General features: G+C 34.2%; 1 protein-coding gene across 1 annotated transcript in view; it reads right to left on the bottom strand.

Moving 5' to 3' along the window:
- Window positions 1–298: 298 nt before the first annotated feature.
- The window catches only part of CUL5 (cullin 5), an 83,221-nt gene continuing 63,294 nt past the window's right edge, over window positions 299–20,225 (bottom strand). Inside the window, exons 9-19 of the mRNA XM_072611195.1 lie at window positions 19,971–20,101; window positions 19,618–19,725; window positions 16,106–16,170; window positions 11,258–11,390; window positions 10,403–10,534; window positions 7,854–7,977; window positions 7,223–7,398; window positions 6,945–7,106; window positions 5,258–5,376; window positions 3,846–3,969; window positions 299–3,225 (exon numbers count right to left, since the gene is read on the bottom strand). Coding sequence (XP_072467296.1) covers window positions 3,031–3,225; window positions 3,846–3,969; window positions 5,258–5,376; window positions 6,945–7,106; window positions 7,223–7,398; window positions 7,854–7,977; window positions 10,403–10,534; window positions 11,258–11,390; window positions 16,106–16,170; window positions 19,618–19,725; window positions 19,971–20,101 — 1,469 coding nt within the window. The 3' untranslated portion in view covers window positions 299–3,030. The remainder of the gene's footprint in view (window positions 3,226–3,845; window positions 3,970–5,257; window positions 5,377–6,944; window positions 7,107–7,222; window positions 7,399–7,853; window positions 7,978–10,402; window positions 10,535–11,257; window positions 11,391–16,105; window positions 16,171–19,617; window positions 19,726–19,970; window positions 20,102–20,225) is intronic.

Here is a 20,225-nt window from a genome sequence, read left to right on the forward strand (position 1 = left end):
ATATTTCTACTAAATTTTACATATTAAAGTGAAAATAAGAAAGCTAATATTTGTTCATTTTGGAACATTTTACTCATGCTCAAAACAAGCAAGAGATACACGGGTCAACAAAAATGAAGGAGATCAACCACCTGTGTAATGAAAAATATGGAAGACTTGAGAATTTTTATGAAGATCTTCATTAAATCACTGGAAAGGAAAAAAAGATTCTAATATTTTTCTCACAGAAACTAATTAGAAATGTGATTTACAATCTGTCACATTTTTATTTGGTCAATTTTGTCTCATATCCATTCACTATGGCAGTGTATGTGGCAACATTTATCTAAACTTTCTAGATGCAGCACCTGTGTAAGCTAGGTCTTTGGAGATAAATATTCAAAGCTAAAATTAAGCTTTAAAAGTGCACTGTTGCCATATTGCAAGTGAAGAACATCTTTCATTTTATCTGTGAATACTCTTCTCACAAATAACACTTTATTTCAGTTATCTCCCCTAGCCCAGATAACACTAGCTTTAAGTGCATATAGGTGAAACTGACCTGATGAAGGATGCTAAACGTGATTCTGCATCTTTAGCAAGCTGCTGGTGTCATTTGTCTTTTTTTAAATATAGCAAATTTGTAGTCAAAACATAGTTAAATAAAATTGAACAATGTTATAGGCACCTTGTTAATTAATAGTTTCCACAAACACTGAAAAATAGCTAGATAACTTATTGGTTATTAATTTTGTATATATACCAGAAAATTGACAACTACAATGCTACAGTATTTGTTCCTGTTTGGATGAGCAAAATATAATTAGGACATAATTAGCTATGAAACAAAATTTTACAAAATTTAATAGAAAAATCTGCTATGGGCTTAGAGCTACCCACTTTTGTATTTTGCTTGCCTCACAGTTCAACACAACATGGCTCTCATTCTTAAGTTAAATGACAGAAAGATTAGGAATTTTTAAAAAGTGCTCAAGACAATTATGGCAGAAAGACCTTAAACTTTCAAAGTGGTGTGTCAATTTTACCCAATTATTTCCTATTCTGGCATTCTTGTATTACAAGTAAATGTGCCAATATCAAAAGCTTTGTTACACATAAATTCACCATTATTATTACAAATTTTATTCTTCCAAATTTCATCCACTGTTAGCCTTAATGTAGCTAGAAAATAATAAATATGCATTAATTTTAGTTCGATTCTGAACATTTCTGGGCTAACATTTTTGACATTTCCAAACTACCTTAAAAGGTGAACTGCAACATTTTAACTTTTTAAACAAAAAATTCCAATTTCCTATGAGCTTCAGAACAGGCATAAGACTACAAACAGCAAAACTTTAATCTAAATTTTTATTTGCTTTCTTTCCTTAATAGCAGCTACCTCCAACAACATTTGGAGGTTGGAAATGCTCTTGAATGCATGCTGCTAATTGTATAATACTGTACTCCTTTCAGTGCTGCAGCATTTCATTTCCTACTCTCTTCATCGAAAGCATGTTTCTGAAAAAGTTTGATATTTTATATCACACAGTATATAAAATAATTATTTGCAAGAAAAATTGAAACTTGCACCACAATGAATAAAAATCCAACTTGAGCTTTTCCTTCCCAATGGGGAATATTTTTTCCCTTTTTCTTTTAAAATTATTACTTATGTCCCCAAGTCCAAAGAACTCTATTACTCTGGGCATCAGGGTACCAGCAACCATGAAGTTACTACTTTGGATTGACAGAAAAAAAAAAACAAGGTAACTGCTGCCATTTGAACATCTTAAAGTGTTAATTTTTCATACATAAGTCTAATATTTGGCAAGTTTGCTGCTCATACTATGGTTATATCAACTCTGCTTCTTTGTTTATGTGTCATCCTATGATGATGATGCTTCTCATATCTCCCACCTCAAGGTGATTTACAGGTCTTTTAAAAAAAAAGTAGCTTCCTCATCTCCCTTCCTCCCCCCAACAGGTATTCTGGACTGTAAAAAACAAAATGTTACTAGTATAAAAATGAAAAAAATCAATCATGTAAATGTGTCACATTCCAAGTAGGAGGTTTTTGTATTGTTTTTAATGCACTTATCAGATATCTGAAACATAAATATTAATTGTATGTAGCAGATATTTGGATCACAAATATTAACTGTACCACCAAACACATTCGACATATATTCATTTTACTACTGCAGGCCCTGAAAAATAACTGTGTAACAATATTTTTTTAAACAAACGAAGTAACTATTTCATTCACTTCTTCAAAAGATTTTGTTAAACTACTTGGCCAAATAGACAAAAATATCCATGCCACTTTACAGCAAACAAAGAAGAGGCTGTTCTCCTTCTTAAAGTAAGCCAAGATTTAAAGGATGGAAATATTTTACATCACCTGTGTATCATTATAATCCAGTTACCACATAGTGAAGCACTATTTGAGCCAACAAGTTGATACTGTAACAAAGACATATTTTTCAACTGTGATGTGTCTCTTCCAATGTTATGCAAAATAGCTCACCAAAGGTAGACAGTACATTACTCTGCTGATCGCAAATAACTGAAAGTGCTGTTTCTAGTCCTACTTGTATTTTAAAAAACAAAAATAACAGCAGGTCTTCAGTGCATGAATATTTGAAGATCATTCCTTGTGCAAGTACTGTTTATCTTTTAAATAAAAAAGGAAGTAAAAGAAAAAAAAGAATACCCTTCCCCAGTACCTTTCCCACCTCCACTCTTAAGAACCTGTAATTCTCCTGGTGGGTATAAATTAAATCAACTTTAGAAAGCTCACAATGGGCTCTTCATGAATGCAAGTTTCCCCACAAAACAGCATGCTGTTAAAATTGTGTGCAACATGAAGGAAGTGCCATCATGCTAACTGATGAATTGGCAAAACATAGTCCTTTCTGTAAGGTAAGGCAGGAATTTTGATATTTATGTAATAAAAATCCAAATGAGTTAATCTCCAGCACACACTGCTGTAACTGTCTGCCCAAGCACACCTCCAGCTGCATTTTCCACGTCTTCCAGTCTTCAAAATTATGCCATGTATATGAAAGTGTTGATATCTGATTCATCTCTTCTGATATATTTGTGCTCTATTAGCCATTCAATTTGCTCTTTTATCATTTTCTTTTGTGGTAAGAACATATTTTTCAAAATTTCTACTAGTTCAGTCTGTAGTTGAGCATTACTAATTTTCTTTCTCATTTTCATTATTTGGATGATAGCCTCCTAAAAACAGAATGACAGCTCAGTTAAGTATTAGGATGTATTTTGACATAAGAAAAACCAAAGCAGAACCTTCTCAAGGAAAATAGATTAAGAAGTAAGTTTTTATAAATCTCACCACCTAGGATGACATATCACCAGGGGATATAAGGAAGACAAGTTTAATGCTTATGACCTATTTTTTGCTACCTACATAACCTAGGAGTGAATGCAGTTTGAATAATCTGATCCCATAAACATTATTGTTAAATTAGAAGATATGTGTAATGTCTATCTTGGTGAAGCAGTAACCTAAATCCATGAAGTCACAGATCCACAAAATGATGTAGTTCCAAAAGAAACATTTTAAATTAGGAATTTAAGAAGAAGCTAATGGTAAACCTTACTGCACACTTCCTTCCTCAATTTATTAGGATTTTCTGCAGAACAGGGAAAAGCACCCTCCACAGTTTCAGCTCCTCAGCTCTGGGGCTTTCCTGCCAGCAGTCTCTATTCCTCTATCCAGGACACTTAAGGCTTTAGGAAAAATAACTTAGCAAAAGTTATTTTATAAAATCAAGAAGCAGACAAAATGTCTACCACAGTTACTTCAAAATTTAGTTATTTCTCTTCACATTACATACCTGGGTTCTTAATATTCTTAGCTGAACTATTCCTTCATTCTCTTCTTCTCTCATTCTTTCTGTGGTAAGTTGTAAACGTCCAATCAAGTTAATTTTACCCCTTTTCTGAACTTTTGCATTTTTTCTGTAAAGGTCATACAATGACATTAATAAAAAAGCAATTATTTTACAGCAGAAGGTTTCATGAAGACAAATAATGACAAGTAAATAGAAGAAAATTCAATAATGTGATTAGAATACTCAACTATTTTAAAAATTCTGTTGCAATATGGAATTTGTTAAAGTAATCATACAATGTTAGATTTGGAAGGAACCTCTGAGATCATTTAGTCCAAAGTCCTTATTGTATAGATGAGAAAAGTGAAGTTCAAAGAAGTACCACTACTTGTCCAAGGATTACACATTCATTAAGTGGATCTTGAACCTGAATCTTTTGACATGTTACAAACATTCTTAAGCTCTTCATTGATAGAACCATAGATTTGGAGCTGGAAAGGACCTCAGGTCACAGGAGGAGAAATTGAGGCACAAAGTGATTTGCCCAAAGTCATAAAAACAGTAAGGAGCAGAGCTGAGATTGATCCATAATCTACCTCGGTGATTCCAGCTGGTCTTCCTGGGACATTATGTTAAAATGATCACTATACCAAAATGAAGGTCACCAAATAAATGTGAAGTGAAAAGATAAATGTGTAATGATGATACTACTCCCCCCATCAAAAAAACCAAACAAACCCCAAAACCAAACAACCCAAAACAAAGCCCATCAATTTTAATTACCGGTGAACTTTCTCTTTTATTCATTATATCTGAGATCAGGTAAGATTAGGTATTTAAGGTTGCATGGCTGGACACTAAAAAGTACCATGGATATTGAAAGGAAACATGATGTGGTGGAGGGAGAGTAGTAGCCTTCCAGTCAGGAAGAAAAGTTAAAAGTCCTGCCTTACATATGTAGAGACTATCAACCCAGGCAATATAAAGTGAGCAGAAATTGGAGCTAGAAGAACTGAATTGGAATCATGAGACTTCCACTTACTACCCTGGTGACCGTGGGCAAGTCACAGAACCAAAAACAAAGGAGTTAAGTAGGAAAACCCTTCCTTGTCTAAATCTACTATCCTATCAGCTGGGTATAAATCATACAACCTTTCTGGGCCTGTTTCCTCATCTGTAAAATGAGGAGGTGGAAAATATGACCTTGCGGATCTTTTCTTATTCTAGATGCATAATCTTACAAGTTCTGAGTCATGTGATACATTCCTAGTGGGGCATGTCCGACCCCAGATTATAAAATGGTTAGGTTCTTAGTTTTATATTTCATCTAAGAAAAATAATAAAGCTTTATCCTGGAAAATAAGCACTATCACAGGAAAAGATTTTACTTTTAGACCAATAATCATCAATCTTACATTAAACTGAACTCCTGGTTCACTGAGAAGAGGGTCCCCTCTGTAAAGTCTTTGGGTGAGATGACTTGTGGTTCATACAATAAAACTTGTCGTTTGAGCTTTGGAAAAGCTACAAGAGACTATGTAGAAGAAAAAAACATTAGTTTGTAAAAAGTAGCAGAAAAATATCATACAATTCTTCCATATAAGCTAATAAAAATCTGAAAACATCTATTTGCTGCCTACTTGAATGAAGCAGTGATCTTTGTACGGTCAGAGTGAGCACTTCCTCTAACAACAGAGCTCACAACCTATCCTCTGACCCTATGTGTGTAACAATGGAAACATGTGCTAGTAGGAAATGAGGTGGACACAGGGATTATAAGGATTGTTCTTACTGTTGTGGAAAGGTGGTGGTGGTATTGTTTGTCCTTTGTTCTTAAAGAGGACCTTGACATCAGGAGGGAGATGTCATGACTTGAAAGTGAGCTGCTTTTAAGTGAGGGAGGACTGTACAAAGTCACCAGCCTTTTACTATCCTCCAGAGCCATCTGAGTCCAGTGGCAAGATATAGATCAGGATGACTGGAGATGGCCTTGGATGCAGTGGGAGACCTTGACCTTTTTAAGCTAAGGTCTTTCCCAGGTGTCAGTTTGACTGAGGCAACACCCATTCAATGATTAAACCTAGCCAAGAAATGAGACAAAGAATGGCCTCTTTTACCTAGTCAAAAAAGTAAACATCTGGGAAGGGAAGACCCTCAGTGTTTCTGGCCCAAACAGAAACAACTGCTATTTACATTTACTCCTAGCCATCAGAATCCAAACAATGACAAAGTGAGGCATGGGCTGGGACCCATTGTTGGGAGAACCAGAGTGACTTGGTTTTACGGCATGGGCCATAAAAAAAAGAAATCTAGCTGTAAATCCAAGATGATATGCTAGGTTTCCAAATGAGAGAGGGGAAACATTAGAAATGTTTTGCTTTGCTCCTTCCATCTTCTCTCTCTCCACTAACTACAGATCACTTGTGAGTTCTCCACTAATTGTCCCAAGCCCAGATACTATTATCTGCAGCTTGAGTTTATTTACCAGCATGTGGAACAGTAGGAGACTGTGGTTTTTCAGAAGGGAATAAAAAAAAATGTTTACAGTCCTAGGACTGAAATGATTTCAATGAATCTAAAAAATATCCTCTGTATATTGTAGAGATAATATGAGCTATGAAAGACTATGAGAACCTATACAAAATCATAAGTGGATAAAACAAAAGACCTGAGACTTCAGTGTAGAGAACCCTTCTATGCCCACCCAGTATCAGAAACTTTTTACCAATGCAGAATGTAGTCTCTGACTTTACAGAAAGATAATGGAAAGAAAAAAATGCAAAAACTCTTGACTGTAGGTAGAAAAATGTGGTTGCTAGTAGCCATTCTAAGTAGGACTAGGATGTTGAGATTTGGAAACTATTGAGGCTCATATACTAGTTAAAATACTTCATCAAGAATCTAGTCTAACAGATTTTGTTGCTAAATTTGGTCAAATATAACTTACAGACTTTTAGGGACTTTTTGATCAAAAGTTGATTATTTTCAATGAAGTGACTGAAAATTCAGGTGAAAATTAAATCTTTAATGTAAATAAAACATCTATAAAAATAAATAAGATTCAGAAGTTATTACACTGAAATTATAAAGAAAAATCCATACCCATAAAGTCCTTCTAAGTTCAGCATCAGGAAGCTCAGTTGCTAGCTTAAGATTTTCAAAGCTGATCTTTTCTCTTGGTCTTTGGTTCCAAGCAAACAGTACAGCGAGTTGAAATGTTGTTACCTCTAAATCATATTGTCCAACTTCATTCTTAAATGTTATCTGTAATCATTAAAAATTAATACTGAAAATTATTTGGTAATGATCACATTTATGTCAATAAATTAATATTAGATGATAAATATTACACAATAAAAATTAGGTTAAAATATACTTACAATCCCATTTGACATAAGATGGTGCCAATGTAATTTTCTGCCACTGTGATTTTTTTTGTAGAATTCTTCTACTTCAGGGATCAGATCCTCCAGCTCAGTAGGAAGGGAAACAAATACTTTTTCAGAGCTTCTGGACCAGGCACCAGCATTCAGAATTTTAATATTCACAGAATCAGCTATAGGCAAGATATTTTAAAATATGAAATGTATGATATATAAAAGCTAAGTGGAAAGTTCATAACAATTAGAATGTAGTTGTACTTTGCTGATAAACACAAGGGACTCCATAACCAAGAAAATGCCACACTGTAAAATCAGTAATTCCATTAGTCCAATATTGTTTCTGATTGACTTTAAGAGATGTGTGTTGAAGTACACAGGAACCTGGAACTATCTTCCATGATAACAGTCTCTAAAAGGAAGGGATGTATGAATATCTCAAATATTTGCTTAATTCCTTTAGCTTATTTTGATTCTATGAACAGTCATACAAAGTAAGTTATCCAAAGTCAGGGTTCAATAAATGTGTGTTGAATTGAATTGGATGTTTGTTTTTAAGTTACTGAAGTACAGCAGACTAATTTTTATTTCAAAGTATCTACTAAAAAACCTGAAGATTATAAAATAGTACCTGGTAAGGCCAACTTATTATTCTTGTGCATTTCCTTAAAAGCTTGATTCAAATCTTCTGACACTTTAATGTCCTGGAACATCCTAGCGAGCTTGTTTACATAATCTGCTGGCATACCCACTTCCTATGCATACAGACAAGAGAATAAATAAAATATCAATTAAAACTACAGCTAAAATTGAATACTGACTGTGGGTGTGGTGGTAAATTTTTTTCTTTATTTTAGTTAACACAATAATCAAACTCAAATAAAAATGTTAATATTCTGCTCAGTATTTAGGATGTTCCTTCAAGTCAAGTACAACCTTGTTTTTGCCCATTTTTAACGTACAAGTAATGCTTTACATGCAATGCATATAAGAAAAAGAACATCTCAGAGAGTCACCATTAAAAACTGGCAAATTCACATGGCTTTAAAAACAGTGAAGATAGTAACACTTAAGTAAATGTAAACTGGTTAAGTAAATTAGTAGTTCTCATTTCAGCTTTCTTACCTAAATTTCTATAACAGTAAACCCCTTTTGGAGTTAAAAGTTTCCTATGGCTCTATATATATAGTACTAATTAGACTTTGTGCACTTTTAATAGCTGTGAGTTATCTTCATTTTTAGTTATTAAAGCTGACTCCCAAATTCTTCACAACTACTGAGATGTATATGTGTGTGTGTGTGTGTGTGTGTGTGTGTGTGCGCGCGCGCATGTGTGTTTTAATTAGTTTAACTCTAAGGACAGTAAGGGACTTGCTTATACACGGCAGGAGGAAACAGGCAACCTGTGTTTCTCTTCCTCTTATGTTTCTAAAATCTTCTTGGGGTTCTTCTATTACACTGTGAGTTCTTTAAGGTTAGGGCCTTTCTTTGTATAGCAGTTCTTAGTTAGGTTTCTGACGCACAGTAGAGAATTAATAAATGTTTGCTGACTTGACTTCTTGAAAACTTGACAGCTTCCACACAATTTACCCTTTCAATTCTAGACATGCCCCTCAGTAGCTAAGATTATATGGATAAGCCTCAAGAAGGCATATGAAACACTGAAGAGGGAATGCCACATTCTGTTTGCTCCTGCCAGGACAGGGCAAAGTTCCCTGTACCTCTTCCATATAATTTCATTTCAATTAAACTGTTTTATAACTATATGTTATATGTAAAATAAAATTCTGTCTATTTTGATAGGGTGCCTAAACCTACTAAATTCTATTCTTAGAGAATAAGTCAAGAGAGGATTTGTGATACGTGGAATTGAAATAGAGGTGAGGAATATATTTTAATTTTTGTCCTTATATCACAGTCATGAATGAATGAATAAATTTTAAAAGTTTAAAGGCTTACTATGAGCAAAGCATTTTGCAAGCACTAGAGATACAAAGAGAAAAGCAAGAGAGTTTGTTCCTAAGGAGCTAACAACATGCAGTCATTTCAAATTCTCCACCTGAGAGGAACAGAAAATGAAATTCTAAGAAATGAATGAATACCCTCTTGTGACAAAGAAAGCCAATTAAGCAAAAACAATCAACACTATGGCCACATCTAGCAATAAATACATAAAACAATTCTCTCCTAGTAATCTCTTGATTGGGTGGCTACTGTATATTTAATTTTTTGTTTTCTAGAACCTTCACTATTTTTAAAAAAATATTCAACGTTTAACTTCCTTTTAGTGATCCTCCATTTTCCTTGTCGTAATAATCATGTAAACTGTTCTTTGGCTTCTGACTATGCTACATCAGTTCATAAAGATTTTTTCACTTTATTCTTTTAATATTACAGGTATTGTTAACTGCACCATTAGAAGACCAGGAACTTGGAGTCAGAAACCTGAATTCAAATCTCAGCTATGCCATTTATATTATTTATCTGACCTTGGAAAAGCAGCTTGACCTCTCTAGGTCTCAGTTTCTTCATCTGTAAACTAAAAGAATTGAACTCGATTATCTCTAAGAGCACTTCCAACTGTAAGCATTCAGAATTCTTTAAAACTAAAAACTCCCTTATAAAGCACAAAGGGATCCTGCTGTTGGCTCCCTGTATGAAGTGAATCAACGAATCAACAAGCATTTATTTAAGCTGAATACTATGTGTCAATGACTGTGACATGTCAAGGGTTAGAAAAAAGAAGCAAAAACAATTTTTGCCTCCAAGGAGTTTATATTCTAATGGAAACGACATATGTGGAAAACTTTACAGGAGAAAGAAGGAATTAAAGGGAAAAGTAACTTTGCCTGCTAGCTGGGGTGAAATAAAAGAAACAAAGCAGAGGGAAGAAAGGTTATTTTTTCTTCTAGATTACTGGAAACTTTACTTAAATGTCTACACTTACACAGGCAACTTTACAGATTCATAAAAGCTATCTTTTTAAAGCCAAATAATTTACAGATCTGGAATTTTACAAAATTTCTTTCTTATCCCTTCCCCAAAGAGGGCTGCTTATAAGGTTCAGAAAACTTAATCAATCTATCAACTTCAAAGAAACATTCTACAAAATGCCTACAGTATTCTAAACTGAGAAATAAGGAACTGAAAAAATCATATGAAAACATCAGAGTTACTTACTCTTAGCCATTCTACCATATTCTCTTCAATTTCGCTGTCAGCAGAGATATCCAATATTAGACGCCGTGTTAAGTGAGCTTTGTGATACCTCATAAAAACATCTTTGTTTTGTACATACTTAAGTACCAAGAGCTGCATTGGAAACAAAACCACATTCAGTTTCTTGCCCGCTTAGGTGGTGACCCCCATCTTACCTCAAATATACAACATTGGGAAGGAGAAGGCCTCTTCTATCTAAGTAGTTTATTTCATAGGGTAATTAAATACTGGTAGGACTAATAGTTTTCTGTTTAAAATTCTCTACAAGTTGTTTTGTTGCATTTGTTAAGTAAAAAGACTCTTGGAATTCTCAAGACAACAGTTTCGTTTTTCAGCTGAAAGAGAACAGTTTGCCCTCACTTCTCTCCATTTTCCTTTTTTTCCTATCTTCCCACTTGTCTCTATGGTATCTTTATGACTGTTTTTGCTTCGGTTTTCTTTCTTGTTTCTATTCTTTTTTTTTCTCTTTTGTTTAATTCTGGTAGCTACAATGATGAGGCTGATAGAGCAGCTCTTTTTGTATAGCTCTTGCTTGGCCAATCATTTGGAGATCTTATGAAATTCAGTCAGAATGAGTACTTATTCTTTACAAAAAGTTTGACAAAAGTAAAATAAGAAGCCAGCAACATGGTGATCAATTCATTCTCAATGTGGCACTCTGGTAAAACAGTTTCAAGTGAAAAACTGATAATCTTATACTGACACAGAGATTTTTATTAATTACACTTAAAATCTTTATGGATGCTATCAGAGAAAGACCAAAATCAAAACAAGGATGTTTAAATAAATGATCACAATATAAAAAAATTCACATACCACTTCTTTAAGTTTGGCTTCAATTTCTTCAGAGGTTAGTTTTTTGCTTAGTGGTGTTTTTCTTAGCAACATGTCACAGTAATTGGCAAGGAGTTCAGGACATTTTGATTCAGGTTGTGTTTTTAATCCAACCCTAAAAATAAAATACAAGCAATCCATTCAACTGCATTACCATTTGTGAACATTCTTCTGGAACCAGTCTTTCACGCACTAAGTTCTTGTGCTGGACAATTCCTCCCTACGAAGTACCTATTCCTTTCTTTCTACATCCAAATGCCATTATCCAAGTTCAGATTCCTATCACACTTTATACCCAAATCATTCCAACAGTTTCCTAAGTTCTAGTCTTTACCACCTCTAATCCATTCTGTGTATTACCACTATACTTATCTTCTTAAAATATAGCTTTTATCATGTAACTTCTTGATAAAAAAAATTTCATTAGTTCTCAACTTCCTGGAGAATCAAGTCTAAATCACAAAGTTTTGCATTTCACATCCTTCACAAATAGCTATCTCTCTTACCTCCCACTACTCTCTATGTGAATCCTCAACTACAGTCAAATTTATTATCCATAGCATACTTTTGATACTGTGTTCCCATTTTTGTTCACATGCCTGGCCTGCCAACATCTCAACTTCTATTACATTAAATCCTACCTAACTTTCAAAATCAATTCAAAGCCTATCTCCTTTGTAAATTTTTCTTCAATTGCCCCAGCCAGAAGTCATCTTTCTGAGTCCCATATCAATTATTCTCTCTATATATAATTCATGAGCAATTCAATTTAGTAAGCATTTAAAAAATATTTCAATAGATTATTTATTTTGGGCACTCTTTTCACATTCTGAGTTCTAAATTCTTTCCCTCCTTCTACTTCCCCCGCCCCTGAGAAGACAAATAGTGTGATACCAATTACATGTGAAATCATGTAAAACATATTTCCATATTAGCCATTTATTTTTTTTAAAAAGCAAAGTTTAAAAATTTTATTTCAATTTGTACTCAGAGTTTATCAGTTCTCTCTCTGGAGGTAGATAGCATTTTTATATCATGAATCTCTTGGAACTGTCTTGGGTCTGATCACAGTAGTAGCCATGTCTTTTAAAGTTGATCATCTTTACAACATCAGTTTTACTGTAAACAACCTCCCAGTTCTGCTCACTTCACTTCGTATCATTTCATAAATGTCTTGCCATGTTTTTCTGAAACTACCACCTTCATCATTTCTTATAGTTCAACAGTACTCTATCATCATCATATGCCAAAACTTGTTTAGTCATTTCCCAAATGATGAGCATCTTATCAATTGCCAATTTTGCCTTAATACGCATTTATTAAGGATGCACTAATATGTCTGGCACTGAGCAAACCTCTTGTAATGTAATCCTGTAAAATCTTTGATATCTCTTCTACTGCTGTTTGATTATAAGCGAAGTACAAAAAGAGCCAAAATACATTAAGTGAGTGGCACAATGCCCTCTGTTAAAATGCTATATTTCAACGAAGTGCATAAGGAGTGGGAAGGCCACTCTGCTTTTGTTTTCTGCCAAAACAATCAAACTCCAAGTCATGTAGTGGTTTTCTCTAGTGTACAAGTCCTCTTAATATTAAAATATTAAAATAATAATTTCCTGACAAGTTCAATGGCTTTTTATCAGTTCTTGCCTTCCTAGGCATTTCTACAACATTTAATAGTGCCTGAAGGCCATAGACTTCACTTAGCAACATCAATAATTTTATATATGTGTGTATGTATGCAAATATGTATAATATATTTGCATATATGTATGTGTATGTATATACACATACATACACACACATACATATACATAAATAAAAACACATACATATAATATTATAACCTATAATTTAGATGAATCACCATGGCAACTGAGCAGAGGATGAACTGGGGAGACTTGTAGGGACCCTGGTCAGAAAGTTATTAGAAAAGTCTAGATGTGCCAGGGTGACAGTTCAAATTAGGATGCTGGTTATGTAAATAGAAAGAAGGGGATGATTAAGAGAAATGTTGTGAACTTGGAAACAACAAGACAGCAACAGACTGGATATGTGGAATGAATGCAACAGGGTAGTTGATGTAGCAGGCCTGAGTGACTGGAGGATGGTTGGGCTCTCAACAACAATAGGGAAGTTCAGAAAGGATTTTGGGGAAAAAAAAGATTAGTTCTATTTGGATATGCTGATTGGGATAACTATGGGACATCCATAGATTTTGAGAGGCTCAAGAGGAAGTTGAAGATGTGAGTGTAGGACAGGACGTATAGATCTGGGAATCATTTACACGGAAATGATAATTGAATCCATGACAGTTTCACCAAATGAAGCTATATAGAAGGAAAAGGGAAGGGAACTCAGGACAGGTGCTGAAGAGCCAACAAAGGAAAACTGAAAAGGAATGGCTGGATAGACAGGAAGAGAATAAAGAAACAGCAATGTCATTAAAACCTAGAGATGAAAAAGTATCTAGGAGAAAAAAAATCAGACTGTGTCCCTCTAACCTCTCACCCACAGCAGGATTCCTGTATCCTTTGTCACTCTATTTGCATCATGAACACAGCACATATCATCTACTAACTACCTTCTAATGTACTTTTTTTGTGTATGTGTCTTAGGAACACAGGATTTTAGAGTTGAAAAGCAACTCAGAGACTAGATAATACAATCCTTTCATTCTCTCCTACTAGGGTATAAGTGTTCTTAAAAACAAGAATAGTGTCTTTTCCATCTCTGTATATTTCAGAGTGCTTTAAAATAACACATATTTCTAAAAATTTGCTAAATAAAAATTATCTCCAGAAAACACATGGATGGCCATCCTACAAAACTAATTTTTTTCCTCAAGTTACAGTCACAACTTCCTAATGGCTAAATTAAGGAAAGCAAGCCCAGGCAAACTAGTGCAGCTGTAGCAGGCTGTACACATCCTTAGATCCACTCTAAACAAAGATCCATAGGGTAATTCTTTAGCTACACCTTGATTTTAAGAGAAAAAATAGAGATGACAGCAGCATAATACACCTGTTTTCCTCCATTATTTTTCTTTTATTGCACATCCTATTTCAGAGGTAATGGGAATTCCTCCAATTCTCCCTGTGACTCCAATATTTAAAGTTTTTTCAGTTGGCTGGCCATGTCACAAGATGGTCGATAGTTGTGACAAATGCAAGATTGTCAGTTAAACACCTACTAGTAGCCTTATGGAACTCTTAGCTAGAATTCATCCACATTTAAGCCCCAAAGTTATCAATAATAGAAAATATTAAAAACTGATTAATAGAATTATGCAATTAATTTGTCGTAAAGAATTAAAATAAATGTATTCCTTCATTTAAAGACTGAACACAATCAGTAATATTTGACAGTGATAGATATTTAAAGGACAAAGAAAGCAAGTGGAAAAAATAGTGTAATCTATAAATATAATTTATCACATCTAAACTAGCCTAACTGAAGCAATAAGGCAAATGAGGGAGAGATGGGAGAAGTGGCACTTGCCAGGAGGGTCAAACCACCTCAGCTATCCAGCAGTTCAACTCAGACTCTGGTTGGGACAAGTCAGGACCCTGAACCCAAGAACCAGGAACAGCAGTGCTCCCTCAGATGCTGTACTTGTAGCTATGGCTACTGAAGATCTAGAATCCATCCATTAACTAAATCAATCAGCACTTATTAAATACTTACTATGTGCCAGGTTTTAAGTGCTGAGGATACAAATAGAGGCATAAATAGTCCCTGACCTCAAGAAGCTCTCAGTCTAAAAATGGGGAAATGACACATAGATAAACAAGTACATACAGAGTTGATGGAAGGTGACCTAGAAAGGAATGCTTGGCTTTAACCTGCATTATCTTCTATGCACACTACCAGACCCAAGGGGGTTGGTCTGAGTGTAGAATTAGAAGGTTCTACATACTTTAAGTACTAAGCTTACTACATTTTTAAGAATTCTGTAATTTGGATTTTACATGTTCAGGCTGGCCTTCCCCCAAAAGAATTAAGCCAAGTCAGTGAGATTTACCACACATGTGAAATCAAAAATATATGTCATATAAAAAAAAACATCACACTCCCTACTATATAAATTATTTCCTGACTTCTTAGGGGAGGGGAATGGAGGAACTGAAGTATAAAGAAAAAAAACAAATCCTCTCTGTATCATAAGTTTAATAAAATATCTAACTTCAGCTCACATACCACGCTGAGGTCTTCTACCTGCAAATAAATAGACCGGACTTGCTTAAGTTCAGAAACAGGTCAATTCAAGGTTTGGCTTTATGTTGCAAGTAAAAATTTAAAAATATCAAGTCATGTAAATATTTTCCCTGAATTAAAAAAGGATTTTATTAACTTAATTGTTTACTGACGTTGAAATGAAAAATCCTTAAAAATGCACATACATTTTTTTTAAGTTGGAGATTGCATAGATTCAGTCTGCTGATTTGCAGATCGGATGACATTTGTGAACAGTATGTTTTCACATGTTGACACACATAAGGAACAAGTGTAGCAAAGAAATGATGTCCAAAAATTTAACAACAATTTCTCTTGTTTATTCTAATAATTTTTTTCTTAGGAGAAAAGATAATCTAAAGGGAAAGTTCAACAATCAAGTATTTTCCCCCATCTAAAAATTGAAAAAAAAAAGATAATGAACAAATTTTAAATAAGCTAAGGTGGCTTATTACTAGGTAAGTTACACAAAACAAATATAATGAAGTTAGTATGATACTATACCATGATTAAAACATGGTAAGTTTCAAAATGTAAATCTGATCATTTTTTTTCATTTAAAAATGAATATTTCCTTAATAAAAATTTCCTTACCCTTTCTGCTTTAATGGCAATTCAAGTTTAAAAATTGTAGCATCATTCACAACTGCTTTGTATGCCTAGAAATAATTTAAAATGAGATAAGTCAAAAACTTTTTAACATGTAAAATACATACACATATGAAATTAGGAATTTTCTGTTCACACTCAACAAGCATTTATCAAGTGTTTATTACGTGTAAGGCACTGTGCTAGGTGCCAAGGACATAGAAAGATGTATATTACACAGACTTTAAGGTACTTACAATCTAATAACCACTATAATAACTACATCATCATCATCATTTAAAATAATGGCTAGCATTTCTATAGCACTTTAAGGCTTAAAAGTGCTTTACATATGTTAACTCATTTGGTCCTCAAAACCCAGGGAGGTGAGTGCTATTATCTTTTACAGAAGAGAAAACTCAGAAATTATGTGACTTGTCCAGTATCCTACTGCTAGCACATCTATGAGGCTGGATTTGAATTCAAATTCAATCCAAAGGTCTTCCTGACTCCAAGTTCCAAACCACTTCACTGCTCAACATAATATGGGAGAGTGTGAAAGCACAAATCAGGGGTCCAATTAAGATGTTATAAGAAATATGAAGAGGGAAAAATTTTCTTTAGCTGAGGGGGTCAGAAAAGGCTAAACAGAAGAGACGGCACCTCAGCCAGGCCTTGAAGGAGAAACTTCAGAAAAGAGTGATCACAGGATTACAGAGTTTAGAGACAGAGAAAGGGAATTGTCATGGAATAAAGATCATTTTTCTGGTTGTCAGGTTTTTTTGCTCTAACTTTTTAATCAGACAAATTACTCAATTTAGGAGACAGATTATGCAAAGCTTCCCCAGGACTGTGAATGCTATTCACATCAATTAAAGGAGGGAAGAGAAACATAATGTATGGAGATAGTGGATAACAGGATGTCCATCATAACAGAATGAGGACATCTGAAGTAAGGGGAAAAAAATAGGTAGTTGCCAGGCCAGGTGCTTAAGGGTCACGAAAGTGATTTCTACAGTTTGGTAATGTATCCTGGGAACAGAAAAATGGCATAGCTTATGGTTTTTAAAGAAAAGTGGAACAAAGTGAGTTACAAAGGTAAAGGAAAAATAGTAGGATGTGTTTTCTTATTTTAAAAGCAGTTTTCAAAATGGAAATATTTAAGCTAAGTTGGCTTAAGTCCCAAAGTCCCAGAAAAATTAAATGATTTGCCCAGAGATATACAAGTAGGGTGTAAGACAAGAAGGCATTTAAACCCAGGTAATGTGATTTCACACTCAGTGCTCTTTCAATTTAACAAATGTATTAAATACCTATTTCATGTAAGGTACTCTTTCCACTGCAGCTTATTGCCTTTCTAGGACTCTATTACTAATTTTCCCAGGCAATGCACCAAATTTCCAACTAGACTCAACCTGATGCTGCTTCTGTGAACAGACACAATAGGCCACATTTGATTTAGTGTGGTCATAAATAGCAATGCCTTCCAGGCAGAGGTGATAGTATAAATAAAAATAATGACACGGAAGAAGGCAGGACAAGAATGGAAAGGAGAAAATAAGTCCAGCTTAGCTAGAACATGAAATAAATGAAGGGAAATATTATCTAAGGCTGGAAGGAGGGACTGATAGAAAGACAGCCTAGCCTGGAGGTAGAAAGACCAGTGAAGTGGTTAAAAGAACAATAAACTAGTATAAATGAAGAGAGGAGAGTGTCTAAAGTAAGGTGGTAGTAGTAGGAATGGAAAGAAGGGGAGAAATGTACAAGAGACTGCACAATCAGAAACAGTATAAGTTGGCTACTGATTAATGGAGTGGCATTAGAAATATAGAGGACTCAAAAATGATTCCAAAAATTAAAATCCTAGGAGATTGGGAGATGGTAGCACGATTACAGGAAAGAAAAATCAGGCAGAGAGGAGTTCAGTTCTGAATGTGTGAGTCTGAGGTGCTAGTAAGACACTTAGGCAGAGAAATTCATCATGCAACTGGAAAAATTAAACAAGAATGGTTGGTATGAGCAAAAGAGAGAATGCAGAAAAAGACAGCAACGACAGAACTCTGCCAGTTTGTAAGGAGTGGAAAGCGGATGAGAAGAGAAAGAAAAAGAGCTAGTTGAAAAGACAGTAAAAACATGAGAGTACAGAGTCACAGAAGCTAAGGGAAGAAAGGAACCTGACAAAGGGTAGCTTAGCTAACAGTAACAAATGCTCAAGGAAGATGAAGGAAAAAAAGGACTTAAATCAAACTGGCAGAATGGAATTTTACATGTCAAAACAAAGACAGAAGCATACAATTTCCCACATTATATTACTTCTGAAAATTAACAGAAACCCCAAATCCCACACTCATGTCACTAATTTATATTACGGCATTCAAAACTTGAATGCAAGTATGTTAAAGGAAGTTCTAGATTACTCTGATTGTGCTAGGCTCTGCTAGGTCCTATACCCAAATCCTGTGTCAATCAAATACAACAGAATAAAGAGGCAGTGGTCTAACTAGTTTTAACTTCTCTTTTTTGTGCAGTTGAAAAATATGGCTAAATGACATAAAGAATTAAAGAGATGGGGTCTATTGGACAAGTATCAAACCTTTCATTGTCATCAATAAGGTGGCTGTCCCCTCAAGAGCAGTAAAGTGGACATTGAAATGGAGGCTTGATACAAGCTGAATTAAAATAAGAGGAGTGTATTTTACATAGTACAGTATTTAGAGATGATGTGAAGAGAATAGAAGAAGAAAATGACACCAACACCAGTATAATATTAATTAGGGTATTAAGTATGTAGAGCTTCTTTCCACAGATGGTATATTCATATTTTAGCTTTCTACAAAAATTATTCTACTGTTTTCGTTGGAAGAACTAAAAAGAGGTAGATGATAAAATCCTTCATTAACACTATTCATTATCTCTATGTATTTTTCACTTCTTCATATGGCCTATAACCTGTAGGAAATCTTCCTAAAATGACTTCTCTCTCTCATGTCGCATTTCCTCATCTATTCTAGAAGCTTCTTTGGAGAAAGGATTTTATCTTTTTTGTCTCGTTACTATCCAGAATTTAGTTAATACATGTCCTATATAGCAAGTATTTGATAAATATTTTGTTCACTAAATGTGACCTATAAAGAAGATAATTCAATTTAGAAAAGTATTTTATTTTGTTCTCAGAGGTGATTTTAATTCTCGTTAGAACAGTGTGTGAGGCAGGGTGGAGTTCTGGGCAGAAAAATAAGTTAGGGATAGCTCCTTTCTCTTGAACCAAATGGCTTTCCAAATAATAGACACATAATCAAATACAGGCACAAAATATACTACAAAACTAAAAATAAACAATGTTTACATTGTAAATGGCACTCTCCTCCAATGGTAAAGATAAATGAGTTAGCTATGTAAGACCAATCTTTTATCTGGCAATTTTAATTGTCTAATGAAGGAAACTTGACTAAAGGTAAACTGTGACGGTGACATTTTTAGTAAAAAAAAAAAAAAAATACCTCAGTGAAGTCACATACCTTATCTCTTGCAGTAAGAAATCGCGGATCATCTTGAAATGCTTCTTTGACAAGTTTACTAAATCTATTAAATAGTGTAAGCAATTGTTCAACATATTTTTCAGAATCCTAGGAAGTATAACACATTTAGAAAATTTTAAAAATTAACCAAAATGCTATATTGGTGAAATTGATTCAAATATGTAATTTAAACAAATGTGCTGAGAAAATATCATAAGTAGAATTATTGTAGATCTAAAACACTAAGAATTTTTTCTTGATGTGATGCCACATTGTGAATGTTATTTGCCATTTTATTTTCTCATCCTGACATGCATTTATTTCTATGATATGTTTTTTAGAAAAAAACTTACAGTAGTAATAGTTTCAGCAGCTGCTACCATATCTGCTAGGCCAGCACTCACTATGTGTTCCTCTAAATCTTTCAACATTGGCTCTATCCCATTAGGAACTTTGTCCATCAATGAAAACATTAAATGTAACTCTGAAAAGACAAAAAAATGCCAGTAAAATTATCTTATCCGCTAGGGAAAAAAAAAATCAACTTACCTGAAATTTTCTCTCATAAAGAAAGAATGAGTTTAGGAATTATTACAGTAATAGGGCCT

This window comes from Notamacropus eugenii, chromosome 5 (genome assembly GCF_028372415.1).
Source record: "Notamacropus eugenii isolate mMacEug1 chromosome 5, mMacEug1.pri_v2, whole genome shotgun sequence".
In the NCBI taxonomy this organism is placed as follows: Eukaryota; Metazoa; Chordata; class Mammalia; order Diprotodontia; family Macropodidae; genus Notamacropus; species Notamacropus eugenii.